We start from the raw sequence: 23,008 nt of genomic DNA on the forward strand, positions 1-23,008 counted from the left end.
GGGAGGTGAGAGACAGAGGGATGTAGCCCGTTTTAACGGGCTTTACGGCTTGTATATTATAAAAATAATCAAACTAAAAAAATATAAAACTAAAATTCCCCAAACAGTTATTCTAAATGCATAAAAACTTATACCTAAAATACACCCACCATAATAGACTGAAATTGTAGACAGAATTCTTAGAGGGAAAATAAATGATCAGTGGTAAAAAGCTTATAAAATGTATTTGAAAGTTGAAGAAAACAGTCAAATTTAGAACATGGTGAGTCAATAGAATCCTCCCTCCTCTACACTTCTTTCTATTTGGTTCTCCTTCTTGGGACTGTGAAATTGTATCCCTCCTTTATGGTGGGCTTATTTAAGAATAAACGAATTGCCCTGCTGGATCAGACAAAGGTCCCTTGAGCCCAGCATCCTGCTCTGACAGTGGCCAGGCCTGGTCGTAAGTATCTGACAGATATCTCAGGGATAGCAATAGCTTCCCCTACTCTATCTGGCTAATAAGATGTTATGGACATTTCTTCCAGGAACTTGTCCAAACCTCTTTTAAACCCCGTTATGCTCGCCGCTTTTACCACGTCCTCTGGCAACAGATTCCACAGCTTGATAGTGTGCTCAGTGAAAAAGTACTTTCTCTGATTTGTTTTTAAGTTGCTGTTTGTTAGTTTCATGGAGTGTCCCCTTGTTTTACTATTATTTGAAAGAGTAAATAACCATCCTTTATTTATCTTTTCCACGTCACTCATGATTTTATAAACTTTTATCATGACCCCCCTCAGCCGTCTGTTTTCCAAGCCGAAGAGCCCCAGCCTGCATAGCCACTATCATAGGAGAGATGTTCTATCCCCTTTATCATTTTTGTTGCCTTTGGTATACACTGTGATAATAATTTGTATAATTTGTTGAGCTGAATGGACTGAAATATTGTGCGCAATGTAATACCAGGTTTTCCTCTCAAGCTTGACCTGAAGTTGTAATAAAATAGCATCCAGTCTCCGACAGGGGCCATGCGTCACATTCACCTCTCTGACTAAGAACCAGTTTAATTGATGATTCATTGCATTGCAACATAGCAAGATAGTAGATGATAGAATAAAATAATATCTGGCTTATTCAGTCTGACCAGTCATTCTGTCCACACTAAAAGTTGAATTTTCAAAACGTTATGAACATAAAAATTAGCATATACAGGAGTGAGTAGCGCTCCTTGTGTATCCTGTATTTTTAAAACTCCATTATGCGTGTGTATATTTATTTTCTGCAAATATAGAATGGGTGGCCTGGGGCATTGCTGGGCAGGGCCAGCAGTTATGCACATAAGTTACTATTTTATAAAAGGCTTACATGTGTGGCTTTGAGGACTCACTCGTGTATATTTACACCTGTATTTATGTGGCATAAGTGATAGCAAATTACTTATTTATTTATTTTATATACCTGTAAATATGAACTATTGATGGGGTGATGGGGGTCTGGGTAAACTGGGGGGAAATCAGGCTGAAGTGCCAGGAGGGTCTTGATGACCTGAACAGGGACTGGGCAAACTGGTAGACTAATTGGCAAAGCCGGTAATTTCACAGACTCGCGCATGTTACAAAATCTCTCAACTTATGCCCATAAAAGGGAGGTTAGGTCATGCATCTAATTCACGCATGCTAAATCTACTGGTGTATGACTTTAAATTTAGAAGTAAAAATATGCACATTTACCAGTCGTGCACACTGATCCGGCTAAATTCCAACGTATCCAGGTAAGTAGCAGGGTTGCTGCCATTTATCCGGATAAATTTCAAGTTATCCAGTTAAGTAATGGCTTTGCCGCTCCTTAGGCGGATAATTCTGAAAAGTGCTAATTGTCCATCTAAGTAGGTGCTTTTCAGATTTCTCAGGAGAGGATAACATCCCATATAAAGAATAGCTAAGTGAAAAACAATGTTAATACATGCGATTTAAGGTGACCGTGGAAGAGAGAGCTATGTGCAGACAATTTTATGAACACAAGAAAGGACAGTTAAAGTACTATTGGATGGGGGACACTATTAAAGGATGTTAAAAAAAATACTATAAAAACATCACGCAAATTATAAATCAAAAAATGGTATGTTTAACAGTAAGGCTTTTACCAACACATGGTCTAGCCTATTGAAAAATATCTGGACTGATCCAGGTATGTACAGGGAACTCGGCATTTATCCGGATAAGTAACAGCAAAGCCGCTACTTACCCATGTAAATCGGAACTGGTGTATGCGAGTATTTTTGACATGTGCGCGCATGCTTACGTGCATATCTGCATGTATTTTATAACCTCCAGATATCATATACATGCAGATTATACAATACAGAAGTAGATTTATACGTGCCCATGTATACGTGCATATTGGTGTGTGCGCAGATTTTAACGTTATCCTCCCTGGATACATCACTGCTGGCAGCCACAGAGCATGGCCACCTGCATGACTTCTCTTTATCCAGGACAGTCTTTCTGTCTTCTTCCTTCATATTCCACCATTTTGAGTAGAAAGGCATGCAAGAGCCCCACTTATTTCCTTCCAAAATTCACTTTTCCTAAGACTAATTCCAAAACTCTGAAATAATCTAAATAGCCAGAATTACTATTGCAGCCATTACCCAAACATTCAGTCTCCTAGTGCCCCTGAGTAGCCTGCCAGAAAGACCCAGCTATGTGGGTAGCATTTTTGTTAGCACTTACTACTATTACAGAACTTGCAGTCAGGTAGAGAGACCTGTGTGCTGCATTGCAGAATGATAGACAGTAGGTGCAAGGCCAAGCAACTTGAAGTATGTCTGAATTGATAAGCATGTAGAACAGTCCAGCTGCAAGGTTTCTATGTCTGTGGTCAAAAGAGACAATTGAGTAATGGTCACAAGAAGGAACAGGTGAAGACTGTTGAATTAATAAGAGGACTGCAAGAAATAAACAACTGACCTCTCAGAAGTAGGTGATAATAGACTCATGATAATGACCTTTCTGGCAAATAGAGCGTACCTCTGGTCAGCTGATAAACGAAAAGAAAAACAAATAGCGTTTCCCAATAATAAGTGACTCTGGTGGACATTCATGGGTACTTGGAAACAAGTTAACACCAGCTCTCACAATACTAAATGGGACTATCCTGTTTCAGGGGCAGAAGATGGCGATGCCAGAAAGGTAAAATCCAGATCACAACAGGACAACACCAGACCCTGAACGTTAAGGACAATGGAGAGAGGAACCAGACAATTTCCAGACATCACCCCTGTTGAGAGTCAACCAATGGCCAAACTTGCAAAGATGAGACCTAGGAGGAGCCAGTATCCTTGCTTAGGAATGCGGAGCTAATCACACGCAGTTAAGAGGTCATGCAAAGCATTTTAATCCTATTTAGCAATAAACCATGCAGGACTCCACAATTGATTCCTCATCATTTTGAACCCAGTAGAGGTGTCCTGGACTGGGAGGTGACAGTTGGGCAATGGCTTTTACAATATCATGATTTCTTCTAGAACTTCCCTTCCACTGAAAAATGTTTTCTTTGGTATGTTTTTCATAAATTTGAGTTATTTGAGCAGCTCTCCTAGAGTTTAATATGTTGCTAACATCTTTAGATAATGTCTATGCTAGTCTAATAAAAGGATTTAAAAACTGCCATTAAAGACATTTGCATAATTTGTTTCTAGAGTAGATAATAATGATTATGAATCATCGTCAGCAGCTTTATAAGTGCCTAGATAGTGTTGACTTTGGTCCACCTCCATCACTACCTCAACTCATACAACTGATAGCCATGATCCTGTCTCGTTACTTTTTAAATGCACCCATGAAGCATGTCACCATTAGATCCAAGGGTAGATTATTGTAGCACCTCATTGCCTACACAACAAAAATAATTTCCAATTGATTGTAAAGTAAATTGATCCTTGATCATCCATTGCTTCAACTTCCACCAGTTCCAGTTATCTTAAATATTCTTTTGCGTAAATATGCCTATAGACAATATGGGGTCAGTTTTAAAAAAAGACTATGCATATTGACCTAGTGCCTAAAGTTAGGGAATTACCAGCAAAACATAGACTCTTAGAGGTCAATATTCAAAACCACTTTATTTCTAAATGGCAGGTTATGAATATTCCACTATCTTATCCGGCTTAAATTTAGCCACATAAGAGAGGTGCGTGTTGACAGCATTCTGGAGTAGGGATGAGTTAGCCAAATAAGTTATTCAGCTTAACCAAGGCATGCTTGCTAGCAGGTGTAAAGTTAATCAACCCTGTGTGGTCAGATAACATTAGCCTTAACCATTTATATTCAAAAAATAAAACAAGTTAAGAGCTAAGCTGCATTTGAAAAAAAAAAGAAATTAAAACATTGTGGGCTCACTGGCCTATCAAAGCAGCCCCCTTCGCCAAACACATACACCCACAAGAGCATTAAATCCAGGACTCAGCCTGGAACCTTTCCTCCCCCCCAAACATCTTTACAAAGTTAATTTTAAAGGGCCAGTATGGTCTTCCCCAATCCAGTCTAAAATATTCCACAAACTGCTTTCCTGGGTCCCCTTTCTCCCTTACCTCCCAACCTTCCAGTACCTTAGATTTGAAAGATCTTCAGCCCAGATCATGCTAGCAGCCTAACATGATTCGGACCCAGTTCTTCTATGGTTGCTAGAGGTGCCACACTGGACAATTTTCAAACCAATTTTCCTGGGTAAATAGCAATTCACCTGCATCAGTTTTCTGTCGGAAAATTGTTCGGCCTCCATCTAGCGAAAAGCTACTTGTGATGTGCTACAATGTGCTACGTTATTATTATTATTATTATTTATTTCTTTTGTATACCGACATTCGATCGAGATATCACATCGGTTTCCAGAAAACAGGTTGAATAGAGCCGGAACTGCCCTATTTTACATTGTAACAAGAGAACAGTTCAACCATTGGTAGAGAGTCGTCTTCAGTAATGTGTGTTTTGCGAAAATAACATGCGTAGAATGTATCTTCAGTGCTACTCACATTATTTTCTATTGCAGATCTAGCCACAGAAAACAATGGTGAACTTTGAGATATTTTACCCAAGCAAAACAAAAAATGGACAGGCAATGGGTTCATTTCAGTTTAGTTCAAAATCACACTCAAGAAATTATCTAGTTGTGCCACAGATTGCCACATCCGATGACATAAACACAACCAAACCAACAGTCATCCGATGATATTCATACTAATATGCTGCTCAGCTCTGAGACCTGGGCCCCAGTTTATTACCAACTAAATGCCAGGTCTCTATCCTGGTTAGCAATCAAACTAACAATATTAATTTTCCATGTGGGGGTGTCTTACCCCTCACAGCGTGCTGGCTTTGGGGTCTCCCTGAAGTCATGGACTGGGTAAATTCCATTAGAATGAGCCACAGTTACCACTCCCAGGACGACGTCTCCATCCATGGTGAAAGGGGTCATCTTCTGGAGCTCCAGCTTGCATCCTGTAGTTGTGGCTTTTCCCATGGCAGCAGTAAGCAGCAGAAGATTCAGTGAATCAAAAAGCTTCATTTTCTTGTCCTCATTCACAAAGCCCCTGGTTTCATTATAGGAAGCATAGAAGATACAAAGATTAAGAGAAGAGATCAAACTAAGCAAAGTGAGATCTAGAGAAAAGAGACGCAGAAAAACATAAAATGAAGCAAGAGAGAAGTGGCCATGGAATAACTAGAGAAAGATCCACCAAAGAGTTCAGGATCTGGAGAATAAAAACCCAGGAAAGAAGAAGAGAAAGATTGAATAAACATGGCTTGCAATGTGGAGAGAGAAGAGGATTCTAAAAACGTTCTCACCTGCGAATAACTCTGCAACTCATCTGTGTTTGGAGGCAACGAGTTTATATCTTCTCTGTCTGGGGGTTGTTTCACTGACCCTGAAGTGGTGCAGCGACAATTAAACAAGGTGGTTGTCAGGTGCATTCCTACGCTCATTACATGATGAGAAGTTGCATGACCTATAATTATGGGTCCTGGTTGATAATCACAGCCTGGTGTGTCCTCTGGGACATAGGGGAGGAAATGTACATTTTTTTCTAATTTCAGATTCTTTATTTTTCTTCTTGTAATTTTAGAAATAGGAAGATTAACCCATTTGTATTCAATAAGGAATATGTCCACCACTGATACATGGAAAGAGAGTGCAATGAAATGTGTGGAAATTCTGAGAATCCAGCGATCTAGGTCTTGATTTTCAAAGTGACTTCTGGGCATAAAATCCCTCTACATGCATGGAAGTGGCATTTTCTAAATCAATCAAGGGCCAGCGAGCATAAAAGTACACCCATATCCTCGTTTTATGAGTTCTTTTGCGCACACTGAGGGGATGCATTCTGCGTACTGGAGTTGCAACTTCTGCACAATCTTTGTGATGTTAAAAAGTATGCAAACAAGTTAACATGGACAAGTTATGCCCTGCTTGGAGCATGTGCAACGTTGATATGAGGTCATTTGTAAGTGTATTTGGCCATTTACCAAGGAGTTTTCAAAGTGAAATGTAACATGTTTGCTTTGAAAATTCTCAAAGAAGGCTGCATGTACAATGTATACGCAGACTTTACCACTATTATATTTATTTTACTTATTTATTTACAGTCATGTTTATACCACAATATCATAAAATATCATGTGGTTTACAAACATAAAACACATACATAAAAGCTTTAAACATAAAAACAGCAAGAACAACAACTTGAGATACCATACCAAATTTCATCTGCATACAAAAGTCAGCAAATCTATCATACACTCCTGTCTATGTGACTATGCTACCAAAATATCTCTGAAAGAGCCAAGTTTTTAAAACTTTCTTAATGTGGAAGTGGTGGATTCAGTTCCATAGTATTGGCCCGCCCACTGAGCAGGTACAATCTCAAATTTCCCCCAAGTGTGCAACTTAATAAATGAAGGGAACATGAGGATTCACTCTTAAGGCTACACCTAACCACAGAAGCCTGACCTGCTTCATTTGTGGATGAGCATAAGGATTTTATGTTTGATTCTCAATGAGACTGGTAACCAACCAATGTAAGCTAGCCAGAACTGGAATAATATGGTTGAACTTCCTACCTCCTACCAGTAGGCGAGCTGATGAGTTTTGTAATAACTACAATTGGTGCAAGGCTGAGTCAGAAAGACCCGGCAAGAGAGTATTGCGGTAATCAAATCACGACAGTAAAATCGTCTGTAGAATTGATTTGTTCTGGTGGTTCCAACAGTGACTTGAGTCTCTTTAACAAGCAGATCTTATAGAAACCAGATCAAATAAGGTTTTTAAAGTGAATAAACATGGATAAACAGGAATCTAACAACACCCGTAAAAATCTGCCACAGGAGGCAATTTTTATCATTTGGCCCTCTATACTGAACTCTAAGATCTCAGGAGGATTTCTTGTTTAGAGAGACAATTGTAGGACATCCATTTTTGAATTGCCTTCAAATACATTTTTAGATATTCAATCAAGGAGGCTAAAGATCTTTTATCACTATTAGAAACTGGATGTCATCAGCATAGATGAAAAAAAGATAGCCCCAAACTGGAGTGCCGTTATCATGATGATAACTTCAGCGGTGGCGGTGGATCCACCTGGGAACAGTGATCATAATGTAATAAAATTTTACATAATCACTGGAGGGCAAATATGCACAGAAGTCGGGCCAGACTAAATAATATCAAATTACTGGGACTGAATGGTAATTACCCCAAAGTTCTGAAGGAATTAAAAAATGACATTGCAGACTTGTTTCTAGTGATTTACAACCTATCATTGAAAAACAGCCATGGAGAGTAGCCAATGGGGTGCCAATTTTCTAAAAGGGCTCCATGGGTAATTTGGGAAGCTATAGATTGGTGAACCAGACGTCCCTTCCGGGCAAAATGGTTGAAGCTATTCTTTAAAACAAAGTTACTGACCACATAAACAGACATTGTTTAATGTGAGATAGTCAACATGGTTTTTGCCTTACTGATTTATTTTTTTGAGGACATAAATAAACATGTGGATAAAGGTGAGCCAGTTCATATTCTGCAACTGGATTTTCAGAAAGCATTTGATAAAATCCCTCATGAAGGATTCTTCATGAAAATGGGAGGTGATGGGATAGGAGGCAGTGTCCTGTTGGGAATTGGTAACTGGATAAAAGGCAGGAAACAGAGGGGAGGGCTAAATGATCAGTTTTCCGAATGGAGAAAGATCTTTAGTGGAGCGCCCCAGGGGTCTAAAATGGGACCTGTGCTATTTAATATATTCAGAAATGATCTGGAGAAAGAAATGATAGATAAAAAACTCTTCCAATAAACCAAACACCCTGTTCAACATCGTCAAAAACCTAATAGACGAAAAAAGTAACAACGCCCCAGCTACCAATGCAATCAACCTATCCCAAGACCTCGCCTCATTCTTTAAAGACAAAATCAACAGAATAACTAACACATTCAACAACTCCACACCCACAAAGAATCATGACACACCACTGAACATATCGCCATGGTCACAATTCAACCCGATCTCGACCACATTAGCTGAAAAAATGCTAAAAAATATCAATCCTGCTCGTCATGACTTGGACACCATCCCTACTCGTAACCTGAAAGAAATGGCTCATATAATCGCCCCTACTATAGCCGCCATCATCAACAAATCACTCGAAGAAGGTGAGCTTACCAACCATGTTAAAAACAGCTACCATCACTCCAATTCTAAAAAAGAAGAATCTAGATCCCAAAGACCTGAATAATTATCGTCCAATCTCTAACCTGCCTCCACTTGCCAAGCTGACCGAAAAGGCTGCTCTGTCTCAACTGAACGAACACCTTGAAAACAACAAAATTCTGCACGATGCACAACATGGATTCAGAAAAAACCGCAGTACAGAAACACTACTCGTCAACCTTTCTAACAAAATATTAAGAGGTCTCGACAACAAAATAAACCATCTTCTAATTCTACTCGACCTTTCTGCGGCTTTTGACACCGTTGACCACAAATGCCTTCTATCAAGACTTGCCAACATCGGCCTCACAGGAAGTACCCTCAACTGGTTCTCATCTTACCTTCAGAACAGATTCTTCAAGGTATCCCTGAACAACAACTCGTCCTTACCCATTCCTCTAGAAACCGGCGTACCACAAGGGTCCGCTCTATCTGCAACCCTTTTCAACATATACCTCCTACCGTTATGCCACCTCATCTCCAGCCTCGGAATTTCATTCTACATGTATGCCGATGACATCCAGTTCATCATCCCAATCTCAAACACACTAGAAGAAGCTCTCTCCACAGCAGCAAACCACCTAACCGCAATAAGAAACATGCTCAACAAACTAAAGCTGTGCTTGAACATGAATAAAACCGAATGCATCCTCATAGGAAGAAATCTCCCAGATCAAACTATCACTACACACTCCCTCACTATCGACAACACCAGCATCCAGATAAAAAACAACTCTAAGAACCTCGGAATATGGATCGACAAAGGCCTCAACTTAAAAAAGAGCATCGCGGTTACCAAAACCAAAGAAGGATTCCACAAACTGCAAATCCTAAAACATCTAAAACCTCTCCTCCACTATCAGGAATTCCGAACAGTACTTCAATCGCTTATCTTCGGCAGCCTTGACTACTGCAATTCGCTCCTGTTAGGTCTTCCCAAATCGTATCTAAAACCTCTACAATCACTACAAAACGCCGCAGCCAGAGTCCTAACTGGCAAAAAAAAATCTGATCACATCACCCCTGTGCTGAGAAGTCTTCACTGGCTCCCAATCGACCAGAGAATCCAATTCAAAACCCTCACACTAGTCACAGCGGTCTACACATAACAGAAAACAACGCACTCTACAACTTGATACATCAACACAAACCTCAGAGACACACCAGAACTTCCAGCAAACTACTCCTGGATATTCCAACACTTCCAGCTGCCAAACTCACGTGCACGAGAAACAGAGCATTCTCAATTGCAGGGCCACACTTATGGAACTCCCTACCACAATACCTAAGCGCAATATCAGACAACAAATCCTTTAAAAAAGAACTCAAAACCTGGCTCTTCAGCAAAACATTCAGAGATGGCGTAGGCTAACTTCATAAAAAAAATACAACAGCGCCGCAGTAATCTGAGCACTCCATTCCCTACTACCCCACCCTCCTGCCTGACCCCCCCCTTACCCCCTCCCCAACTTCTCTTCGCTAGAAGTTCCCTCCCCATATATTCTTGTGCGTATTTATTTATTTATGTTTTACATATGCTTCCGATCTAGTAATGCTCTAATGTTTTTATGACCTGACCTTGTTCATTCAGTTAATTCCAGTTATAGATTATTTACCCGTTCAGTTTGATGTATTCTATACCGTTATATGTAACAATTTGTTCGATTGTAAACCGGGGTGAAGGCTAACTGCTAAACCTCGGTATAGAAAAACCTCGAAATAAATAAATGAAATAAATAAATAAATAAATGACGAATTAGGTCATCAAATTTGCAGATGACAAAAAATTGTTTCGATTCATTAAAACATCTGAGGATTGTGAAGAATTAAAGAACTTTGAGCAATTAGAATAATGGGTTTCTAAATGGCAGAAGCAATTTAATGGGGTCAAGTGCAAAGCAATGCACATAGGAAAATAAGCCCAACTACAGATGCACAATGATGGCTTCCGTGTTAGGAATCATCACCCAAGAAAGGCACCTTAGACACCTTGTAAACAATAGCTTGAAATATTTGGCTTAGTGTGTGGCAGCGGTCAAAAAGGCAACTAGAATGTTAGGAATTATTTGGAAAGGAATAGAGAATAAAATCTAAAAAATCATAATGCCTTTGTATAGATCCATGGTGCGACTGAGCCTTGAATATTGTGTGCAATTCTGGTTGCCCCATCTCAAAAAAGACATAGCAGGCATAAAAAAAGATGCAGAGAAGGGAGAGGAAAATGATAAAGGGGATGGAAAAGCAGATTAGGGCTCTTTAGTTTGGAAAAGAGATGACTGAGAGGAGATATGACTGAAATTTCTAAAATCATTAACAAGGTAGAACTGGCAAAAAGGGAACAGTTATTTACCATTTCAAACAATATTAGGACTCGGGGACACTCTATGAAACTAGCAACCAGTAGATTTAAAACAAATCATAGGAAGGATTTTTTCACTCAGTGCACAATCAAGCTATGGAATCTGTTGCCGGAGGATGTGGTCAAAGCAACTATCATCCTGGTTGATTTTAAAACCCTTCGTGCGCCGAAGCCAGGAGATACGTGCGTGACTTCACCCAGCACGCACCGAGCAGATTTTAAAACCCGCATGGGTACGTACATATCTCCCGCTACGCACACAAATCACAAAAATCAAAAAAGAGGCATGGAGTGGGCGGGTCATGGGCAGGCCAAGTCTGTAAAAATGAAGTCAGCGCATAGGTATTTACGCTCACAAGCACGCGCCGTGGTCCCCTACCACGTAACTTTACTTCTGCTATGGATGGCGTGCAAGTCATGTAACAAGAATCACTAGGCTAGTCAGCGGGGTTTTAAGGGTTGGGGCTTATAGGGTAAAAGGGAAGCAAGTTAGCCAGAGGGTTTAGGAAATTCTCTCCTTTACTCTCTCCCAATTCTTTCCTCTACCCTTCCCCTAGCATCCACCCACTCTCTCCTCCTTTCCTGCAGTCACAGTGGAGGAAACTACTCATCGTCTCTCTTCCTCCAAACTCACTACTTGTTCCTCTGATTCTATTCCCACCCAGTTCTTCAGCTCTCATTGTAGTCATCCCTTCCACCTGTCCCATCTTCAATCTATCACTCTTCACTGTTCCCTGCTGCCTTTGAGCATGCTGTGATCATACCTGCCCGAGTATGCGTGTGTGTGCCACTATGCGCACAAATGAAAAGCTCCAAAAAAGGGTGGGATGTGGGTGCAGTCTGGGAGGGACATGGGCATTCCTGGGTTTCACATTGAAATTAACCTGTAAAGACTTACACGCACAGGTAAGCGCCGGGGTCCCCAGCCGCGTAATTGTACTTCTGCTATGGATGACGGGCAAGTTAAACAATAAAGACAAATAGACAGATTGGCGAGGTTTTAAGGGTCAGGGCAAAACTGGTTTTTGCTCGAGTAAATACACTTTACTCAAGTAAGTGGGCTTTTCAAAATTGCTACAATATATGCCATTGAATTGTCCATAGGATTTACTCAAGTAAGTGCACTTTACTCGAGTAAATAGCTTTTGAAAATTGCTACGATAGTATGTCACATTTACATGCATAACTCCTTTGAAAATGACCCCCTAAGTCTATTTCATGTTACCGTTGCTAGTAATAGCAGTGGCTATTTTCTAAGTCAACCTTATTAATAGCAGGTAATGGACTTCTCCTCCATCATGTTCTCCATTGCCAAACTCTGTATTCTCCCAATTTCTCCGCTACTGTGCCTTCTCAGCACCTCCACCCATCTATCCCTTTGTTTTGCTTCCTTTACCATCTCCATCTATCTGGACCTTCACTCTTGCTCTCTGAAACCCTCTTCTCCCTTCTCCCTTCCCATTCTTCCTCCTCCTCTCTCAACTTTCATCTACCTCTCCTCTCCTCTTCCATCCCTCCTTCCTCCATCCTAGAAATCATGCATTGAATCAAACTGATTGCAATAAACTGCCTGACACCAATTCTGGTTGCCTTGAACCTACTGAAATAACCTATTGGTTTGCACAGATGTTTGTGTATTTATGCTAAGCTTATAGATTATAGTTTAAGGTAGTCATTATTGCTGATTTATTTCTAGTCCATTTCCTTACTGTTTTCACCTTCTTTCTATTGTTAAAGCTGCTTTTAAGTTTAGGCACTTATATACTAGTTCAGTGCTTACTGTGCACCTTACTCTATTGTTAACCTGCTGCTGATAAATTGTATTATACCCCCATCTTGAGTGGATTTCTTATTCAAAAAGCCGAGTAATAAATCCAAATAATAACAACTTGAATAAAATCGGTCACAAGCCTTGCTAAAGTTCTGGCCTTTACCATGTCCTCTGGTAAACCATTTTAGGCCTTGTCATCTACACTGAGGTAAATACAATCACAATTACAGGGAGTTTTGTTTGTTTGGGTTTTTTTGGAACAGAACTGGGGGGGAACTAAAGCTAAAATCTACGCGAAAAGGAGAAACCAGCGAATAAATGCTCATGAGGCACCACCTTCGTTACTTTCGTTGACCGCGCGCCGGCAGCGTCGCAGATCTCCCTAATATGCTCGCGCCACTTCGTGACGTCATGGGATGGGGCGGAGCTGATAGTCCCGCGAGCCGGCGCCTCAGCGCGCGCGAAGGGGAGGAGCAGCCTCTGGCGGGAAAATCGGGCAATTCAGAATGAAAGCCCTCGCTGGAAGCAGGTGGCAGCCGTGTGGCAAATGAATGAAGAAAGCAGCTGCTCCGTTCGACAGGCAAAGGGACAGCATGGCACAGGGATACTCTAGAAATGGATGGCTTAAGGCATCCGATGTAACCTCATTTTGGAACTTGAAAATTCATATGACCCCCACAGGCGTACCTGGGAACTTTTGATTTCCTGTCAGCCTGAGATTGTCGATGGTCGGGGGGTGGGGAGGGAGGCGATTAGCAGCAGGCGCACAAACTTTCTCTTTTTCAGAGATTAGGCTGGAGTTTACATGAAGCTGTGCCTGGAGACCCAGATGCAAAGTATTGCAGTAGTCTAAGCTAGAAGTGATCATTAAGCAGAGATCTTTCTTATCAAGGAATGGGCAAATCTGCCACAACACAAGTAGAAATCTGTTTGTCCAAGCTTCAGTAACGCCAAATATTTTAACATGCTCAGAGCATGAGAAAACAATGCCATCTAGCCTGATCACCAGGCTCCCCGAGTTAATAGCTGGTTTCCCAATTCATAGAATCTCTCTTTTCTGGAGCCTTAATTTGAGTCAGGCAGACTTCACTCAGTCCAAATTTCTACTCAAACATTGCTCCATAATCAGTGAGGAGGAGACATCCCTATCTTTCCCCAAAGGGAGAAATAGTTGCATGTCATCTGCATGCGTACAAGGTTTGAACTTTGCATCCCATACTATATCTCCCAAGGGCAGGATGCAAACATTAAATAGGATAGGAGGAGAGACAATGGACCTCTGGGGAACTCAACATTCCAGAGGCCATATGAATCCCTAGCACTGTCTGAAATCTATTACTCAATTACTGTAAACAGGTATTGATAACGCCAATCTCTCCTCAGGCTTAATACACAGGGAAGATTCTCTATATGATATACAAATACCACAACAGGAGGGATTTGAGTATGTACAATAAAGTAACACATTGGCATATTTCTATTTTTAGTGTGCCTTTCTGGAAGGGTGTTGCACAGGGAGGTGTCTGTGTGTGCAACACTCTTTTCATTTTAATCTTAAGGTAGAGGAAAGGCTATATTCTATTACCAGCTTCAATATATGGCTCAAACTTGGTATAAAGAAGAGGGGTTTAAGTATAATGGGGGCCATCTCTACATTTGGAGTATCAGAGGACTATATTGTGGAGAGATGACCTACATCTGTTTGTAGAAGGGGAAAAAAATCTTAGGGGAGAAATTCACTTACTACATTGACAGGAAGAGGAGAGTGATGGATTGATGGAAACCAAATGGGCTGGGCTATCACCCGCCCCCCCAAGGAAAAAATGAAACTAGTGGAGAAAGATACAATAGCAAGAATTATACAAGGCTCCCCTTAACCAACAGGGTAGAGAAGCGGAGCACGAATGAGGCTATGTGGAGTATGGAGAAGGAAAGTAGAACTAGCTGGAAGACCTGCTAACTCTAATGGCAGAGGCATACCTAGATCTGGAGACATGGTTCCATGAGGACTATGGATGAGATACTATAGGGAGGAAAGAAAAGAGAGAGAGGTGTCTTTTTAGGAGTTTCATATCATGACTCCTGGTTGGATCTGAAGGGTCGATAACGATCATTTAACAAACTGCAGCTGTCAACAGCTTTCCCCATGTAAAAGGAAACTTAGGGCGAGAGAGCATTGTAGAAATCTCATCTTTATGTGACTTTCCTCACTCCAAGTGACGTCAAATCTTCACTGAGGTGTACTGTGCTGTTCGTATGTCTCACTCTGCATGTAAACGTGGCCCCTAAACCACCACCAAAACCTCACCTCGCGTTACTAGCTGGCCCTCCTATAGTGATATAAATAGTTGAATACTGGGAAGGCCTCCCCAGAGGGGCTCTCTCTCCCTCTCACCCCAAGATTGCAAAAATGCCCTTTATTTTCATGAATCCCGCCCAAGCCACTCCCCAATCCTGCCCCTTTGAAAAATGTACGTTTGCACCACACGCTACCATTACTATCGCATGTGTTATGGTGTTAACGCCATAATTCATTTTGATGAATGACCCTGTTAGATTGTAAGCCCATTAGGGGACAGGGAAATACCTGCAGTACCTGAATGTAATCCACTCTGAAGTGCCGAAAAGTGGAATATAAAAATCGAAATAATTAAATAAAATAAATTCTGCCACAGTCAGGCACTGACAAGCACTTCATGCATGGTCACATCACTTGGGGATGACTTCTGGTTATGTGACAGCTCGCTCTCCTCATTCAGCTCTGAACATGGCCCACAGCCCACTCGTGTCTCAGTAAGGCTCAGAAAGCATGCATTCTAGTGTTGCTTCACTATCACTCTTCTTCTCTGCCATCCCCTTCAGGTGGTGGTGGGGCTCAAACAAGGAGACAGAAGGAGCTATCGGGTTCGGACCCAGCCTTCTCCTACCACTGTGAATGTAAACTATCTTCTCTGTTCCATGGAAGGAGATAAAAAGTAGACATCAGAGGACTTGCAACCACTATTCACTAGGGGCCATTTTCAGAATCCACCCTTGCTAGAGAATCTGAGGGCCTGATTTCACAGTGGTTGTGGATATTGTAAATTTCAGGCGCTCCACAGATGTGACGTCTGTGCCATGCTCATAACTTTCACGCCATGTGGGGAAATTGTGAGGCGTGTGTGTTTGCTGACTGATGCAGTTCACCATTTTAGAAAGACACCAGCTGGGTATGTGCTGTATGTGGGCGAAAGCCCCAGACTCTCATGTCCCTGTAAACTTGCAGGAGAGGTGACCTGCCTCATGTTAAACGTGCACCTTCTCATTATCCAGCATTAAAGAAGGCATTGGCACTGCATAAAGAGAAGGACATGGCCTCACTCTGTTCCTTACTTTCAGGGATTAGGCTACCTGTGGGGTGCGCAGTTCCTTGGCCTTCATCTTTACCGAGGGGGAATTTTTGAAGACTAGGAGGCTTGATTTTTATCTGGCAGGGTGACCAGCTTGTTTACTCTGTGTGTTAGAAGCTAAGAACATAAGAAATTGCCATGCTGGGTCAGACCAAGGGGCCATCAAGCCCAGCATCCTGTTTCCAACAGAGGCCAAACCAGGCCTGGCAATTACCCAGACACCAAGAAGATCCCATGCCACTGATGCAATTCATAGCAGTTTATTATGCTTTTCTATTTTCACATATTAACCTGACTGATTTAAAATTGGGACTATATTTTTGAAATTTATGATTATGCAATGTAAATTTAAAAACTCTTTAGCAGTACTGCGCCTGCATTCTAGATATAGGGGTATATGATTATTACTTGTGCAGCAGCGCTTTTGTACGACATAGCGCACACCAGCACTACTACATGGCACCTCCTTTTTCCAAAATAATTTTGTATTTGATGTAATCGCCCCGCATTGTTCTGCAGCTATTGATGTTATTGCATGGTGCTTACACTTTGCTGCTATTACTGCTTTTCACCAGTGTGTGGCGCCAGTTCCCTTAGCTTTCCTGCAAGGACAGACATCTTTGAATTTGGAGGAGCAAATGGAGAAGATTTTGCATAGGAGGGATATGGGCAGCAGAGACCCCAAACCCATGGTTGCTTGTCTTTAGCTGCAGACCCTTGCAGCATGCTGCTCAGGTAAGTGCTTCTTTGCTAGGCAGAAGTAAGGGAGTCCCGGGGAAGTGTGCGCCGGCAGCCGGCTGGCGGGTGGAAGTTGGAGCAGTAAGTATTAAAACAAAACAAATTGGGGATAGCTAGGTAGGGGTTAGGGGTCGGGGAGAAGAAGGGAAAAGGTAGGAAGTGTAGTTAGGGGGCTAGGGAAGTTCCCTCCCGGTCCTCTCCTTAACTGGAGCGGACTGGGAAGGAACTGGGGAAGGCCTACTGGTGTCGCCATGTGTTGTTTTTTAAAATTCTGCCCCCCTCTGCGTGCGTGAGTCACGACCCGCTCGCACACGCCCCCACAGATATTGCAACGTGGTGAGCATGTGTGCGCGGGAACCGTATTTTATAACGTGCGCATTATAAAACAGACGCGTCCATGCGCGCACATGGACACACGCGTGCTTCTTTTAAAATCAACCCCTGGTTACGTCTGGTCAGACTAATGAGCTGTCCTAAAGTTAGAAGGCTATAGTTAGCCGGCTAAATTCGAATAGTGTGATTGCATTATTGAATATAACTCCAAGGTTAGCCTTATCCAGCTAACTTTGCTGTCCGGATTGTGTCTGAATATGGACCTCTCATGTACTATGCATGAAGGCAGTGTTATACGTAGTGACCCTGGCTGTGTCCTGCAAGAAATCAGATTGCTCATAGGCATTACTCTCACAGTTTCAAGGACTACAGACCAAATGCACATTGCAGCTGATTAGTGTTATTAAACTCCTCACCTAGAATTTTAGTCAAATTAATATTTGTCTCTCTGTTATTGAAAGCTTGACTTTGGTACACTTATATTTTATAACAACCTATATTTAATATTAAGTCCACAGATCAAAAGCAGAGATCCCTTGAGGCTCAGCCTGTAGGCAGCAGGGAGCAATAAAGAGCATATGCTATCCTCATAGATGTTGGGTCTCAGCTTCACCTCCATGCCAGTGTTGCTGTCTTAGCTCAGACTGCTTTGTGTCCATGAAGAGGTCCGCCCGTGCAAATTTCAATACATAACATTTTTTTTTTTTTGCCCATCCTTCAAAAATGCAATTGGACATAGTCAACAAAACCCATACAAAATCCCCTCACCATTCTCATTAACCGTGGCGCAGGAAGGGCAGGCATTGCCACGGGATAAGCTGTTTCACGACTTGACAGATGGAAGCTCATCTGGTTTTGATTTTATTGATGATTTATGACGTACTGTGGAAGACCACTGAATGCCGATGTGCAAAAACAACTCAAACATCGTCAGATCCAGGACATGGCCTATATGGTGATTTTGTGATTGGGGGAATCATAAATGTTGGCCGTTTTGAAGAAGTTTCTATAGATGTATCCTTCACAAGACCTTCCTCTTTTACTGGAACTCTCACGTAAGTGCCATCCTCTCTCAGACATGCTTTTTCATTTTATGTTGGGTGCTCACTGGCAGGGATCTCGAGCTGTAAGGGGATCTTCTAACAATTTCAAATGTTCCTGCCACTATTGTGTAGGGCATTATAGAGTTAATAAAGATCTAAGGTTTCATTGTCCCTCAGAGGGTGCAAATGGGTTACTTGCCATTAAAAGACATTTATTGACCAGGTAAAGAGATGAGACAACGCACCAGGTCGGTATTCAAAACAGACTGTTGAGTAACTTTTTGAGTTTCATATTTCTTACCCTGCTGAGCATTTCCTAAGGTATAATTTATCCATATAAAGAGAAGCAGGGTGGGGGAATTTTCAGGGCCATAAGCAAGGCAAGTCAACTCAGGGAAACCATTGATCTTTTACCCTGATAACTTTAGGTGGGTCTATTCAGTGGCAGCTCTATCTGGCCAAGTGCAGTTGAATGTCTGAGTAAAGATATTTGGGTTACTCTACCTCTCAGCAGTCCACTGAACTCTTATTAACTACGCATTCGGGTTTATTAAGCTGGTAATATTTTATTATGTTTTGAACTGTTCTTAGCAAATCCAGATTCCCTAAACTGTAGTAACAGAGATGAGGTCAGCAGAGAGCGACAACTGGGTCCATCCAGTCTGCCGATTTGTGCTGTCGCTGATCCTTCTGTAACCTCTGCTCTTCTCTCTTTCTCCCCCCTCATGCTAAGATTCCTCGGTAGCAGTCCAAAGTATGTTTGAATGCTGACGCTGTTCTAGTTTCTATCTCCTCAGGTATCCTCCAAGCTGGCTGTGAAAATAAATACATTCTCCCTTTGCTTTTGACACTCTCTCTTTGTTTTGCATGATGCAACACCCCCTTTCTTTGAGCTTTTCATCCTATGGAAAAGGTGACTTATTTGTATCTTACTTAAGCCAGCTATTTGAATGTTTGCATCGCATCTACCCTTTTCCCATTGCTTTTCAGTACCTGTTACCTTCTTCGTTATCTCTTTCTTTGGCTTATAGCCGTGAACCTCCTGTGAATTTCTTTTGCCTTGTCTATGACATGTTTTGTAGATAAAGGTCTCCTGAAGAGCAATAGTATTCCAGACTTAATCTCTTACCCTACTCCCACATCCTGCTTGTCATTGAATTTATTTTCATCATTTTGCCCTCTTCCTTCAGTGCTTTTTTAAAATACATCTACAACATATCTTTGGGCTGATATTAGGAAATATTTTTCTGCATATCAGTACTCCACTTCGGTCCCGAGTCATTTTCCAAGATATTAAAACAATGAATTTTCCATGGTTGTAGCCAGTTACTGATTGAGCTCTTATTTGTTTATTTATTCCTGGATGCAGTCAGGTTTTGCTGTCCATCCTCTAATCACTAGGACCCATACAAATATCTCCTTCCTGTAATAGAAACAATTCCCTTTGGACCTATTTAAGAGCTGATGTATAGTCAGGGATTTTCCCTGCAGATTATACGCTGCCAGTTGTCCAATTGACCATGTCATTTAGAGGAGAATATTCAGTGGGGCTTTCCATAAGTTCAGGACTTAGCCAGAAAAAAAGAGAGGTAGCACTGGGGGACTCTGTGGATGGGCCAGACAGGGAGAATATGCAGTGCTATCCCAGGTAACGTTTTCCAAGTAAGTCTGGTCATGCCCTAGGCTGTTTTAATGTTAGACAGATAACTTTATTAGGGAACGTTTGATTTTTAGCCAGTCAAGATCAAGGGAAGGCGAATGCAGCTATGTTCATCAAACTGGCCAGGTAACGTTTCCTGGAAAAGATCCCTGCTGCCCGGATTCCCCAGGATGCTGTTCTAGGAATTCTCAGGGATTGCAGGAAGTTGCTTCATCTGCAGAAAGCAATGGAAGTCTCAAACCGTACCCAATAAAAAGTGGCAGAGCATGTGCCATTGCCACCTGATCCTCTCGTTCATTCTGGTGGAACGGCAGAGACAGTGAGGGCTGGTGGGAGCAGGGTAGGGGCAGTGGCAGCAGTCCTGCACTTCTCCATAATGGAAGAGATATTTGCAACAACGGAGTAAGAAAAGAAATAATGTCTTGGATTCCCTGTAACACAGACTATTGAAGCACTACACCTTAGGGGTCGTGCTGCCATATTCCACATGCTACACCTTAAGAGTTCTTATTGCTTTATGCTCTACCGCACACTCAACATCTTGGGGAGTTTGGATTCATCTTTGCTTTATGCTACACCGCACCCTTTAAACCTTGGCATTTTTTTATTCTTCTGTGCTGTTTGCAATACTGTAATGGTGGCTATTATGTCAGAAGGAATCACACAAAGACACAGATCAGAGTATAAATTCTTATATTCAGTTAGACACCAAAGGTTATGTACATATAAAAAGCAGTAACAAAAGGCATTTACAGTGATACTTCCTTCACATGTTCCCAGGTGCAAGACCATATCATAAACACAGAAAACTCAGTGCTGGAGATCAGTCTCGGGTCTTCAGGATGGCTAAAGGCATTCTCATTACTGATTTGATCTCTATCCTGAATCTCTCAGCTTTTATGCTTCATTTTGGGCTCCTTGCCCAACTATTACATGTGAAGCTGCAGCTGTTCGGTTCTTAACCTAATCTTTGTTACATAGGAGAGATCTGCTTCTAACCTAATCTTGGTTATACAGAAAGCCTATGAGCAATCTGATTTCTTGCAGGACACAGCCAGGGTCACTACGTATAACACTGCCTTCATGCATAGTACATGAGAGGTCCATATTCAGACACAATCCGGACAGCAAAGTTAGCTGGATAAGGCTAACCTTGGAGTTATATTCAATAATGCACTCACACTATTGAATTTAGCCGGCTATCCTAAAGTTAGCCGGCTAACTCTAGCAACCTTGCAGCTGGTCTGTGATTTTATACCTGCTACTCACATCACAGAAATGAAGCCACACTTACATTTTGTCTGCAGTTTTTGGGTGGCAGGTCAGGATAAATTGGTGAGGGGTCAGGAGAAGTGATGGATGTTTGGGTGAACAGGCAGAGGTGCCAGTGAATTGGGTGATTAAAAGTATGTGCACAAGGAAGGATTTTCATAAGTGGAGCACACATATGCAGTATAAAATATCTGCTTCTGCACGTACACCGTGCGTTCTTCACCTCACAGTTTCTAAAATAAGGCTTTCAGCTTTAGATGCACTGACGTGTGTATATATGTGCTGACTTATGCACGCCCTTGACTATTTACCCCCTTTAATGTCCCTTACAGGTTTTCAGAAATACATTACTACAACTTCCTGGCCTTGTTCTCTGCCGTAAAGGAGATTAACAGGAACTCCGAGCTCTTGCCCAACCTGAAACTGGGCTTCCACATGTACGGCACTCGCAGCATTCTGAAGCTTGTGATTGTTGCGGCCTTGAAAATATTTTCAGGAGGGGAGAACTGGATCCCTAACTACAACTGCAAAACGCTTGGCACCCCAGTTGCAATAATTGAAGGCCTAGCTACCGAGGAATCAAGTCAGCTGTCCAGTCTTTTGAGGATATACCACTACCCACAGGTCAATTTTACTTTACCGCCCCTACCGCATAATCCACCCCTCCTGAACGTCATCTTCCGTCACCTGAAAGGTGACAAAGGCACAGCGAGGAAGAGAGGGCTAGGAAACAACAGATAAATGAAATACATGCAAGTAAATAAAACGAACTGAATAGGGGGGGGGATTTTCAAGCCCCCCCCGTCTGCAAGTGCTTTTTACCCGTGGACTTTGCATTAATGGGTAAACGCTGGCTACAATGCGCCCTCGGACACTTCCGTTTGTGTTTTCTGCAGGGACTCTTCCTTTTTTTTACATAGAAAATAGCATGGGAAGGTTTGGAACTTCAGTCCCCCTCCCCGAAGTAAATATGCCCCCGGGAATGCCTTTTCATGAAGCTACATGTCACACATTGTGGATCCCTGCCCACACAATTGCAGATGGACAATTTCTGCAGCTTGTACTCGCAGACATGGCTTTGAAAATACGGGTGGGCTGGGATGAAAATAGCTTAAAAAGAGAGCAAAATTCTGATTGAGGGAATCCAAGACGAGATTTGTACTTCCTCAAAATCAGTTCTTAAAAATGCTGCCTTGATTAAGGGTCAGAAATTCACTCAACGTAGATGAGAAGCTTTGGAAAATAATTCTAGGAAATTCAATTTAGAAATACTTCATTTTCCTAAGTCAGTTAGTATTTCTCCAATTGAACTATTGAGGAAATTGTATCCTGAGGTTCTTAAAGTGCCTCAGGATTCAGCTCCTCCTATCACTAAGGCTTTCTGTTTACCCTCTAGACAGGCTGCTCTCTTATCCAGTGGTCCCCCTATTCAAACTATTGTCTTAGAGAACTGAACAACTGTCCTTCAAGATTCCCAGATTGAAATTCAAGGTACTGCCACTTTTTCTTGTATTATGTGCTTTAGAGCATGATCGAATTTGGACGATGAAAACATTTTTTCCGTACGCCTCTGAAAAAAGTTGTTGCGGCCAGTTTTGCAAGGTCCCCTTGCAATTTCTCTCAATCCTCTTGTCTTTTAACAACTTTGAATAATTTGTGTCAATCAGCAAATCTGATCTCCTCCCTCGACATGTATGTGTTTC

The 23,008-nt window shown here is 41.8% G+C and overlaps 1 protein-coding gene across 1 annotated transcript in view; it reads left to right on the forward strand.

Annotated features, from left to right (window-relative positions):
- Positions 1-8,697: 8,697 nt before the first annotated feature.
- LOC115080358 (vomeronasal type-2 receptor 26-like) overlaps positions 8,698-23,008 on the forward strand; it is a 35,174-nt gene continuing 20,863 nt past the window's right edge. The window contains exons 1-3 of the mRNA XM_029584502.1: positions 8,698-8,896; positions 20,108-20,159; positions 21,638-21,929. Coding sequence (XP_029440362.1) covers positions 8,698-8,896; positions 20,108-20,159; positions 21,638-21,929 — 543 coding nt within the window. The remainder of the gene's footprint in view (positions 8,897-20,107; positions 20,160-21,637; positions 21,930-23,008) is intronic.

The sequence above is a fragment of the Rhinatrema bivittatum genome, chromosome 19 (assembly GCF_901001135.1).
Source record: "Rhinatrema bivittatum chromosome 19, aRhiBiv1.1, whole genome shotgun sequence".
Taxonomy (NCBI): domain Eukaryota; kingdom Metazoa; phylum Chordata; class Amphibia; order Gymnophiona; family Rhinatrematidae; genus Rhinatrema; species Rhinatrema bivittatum.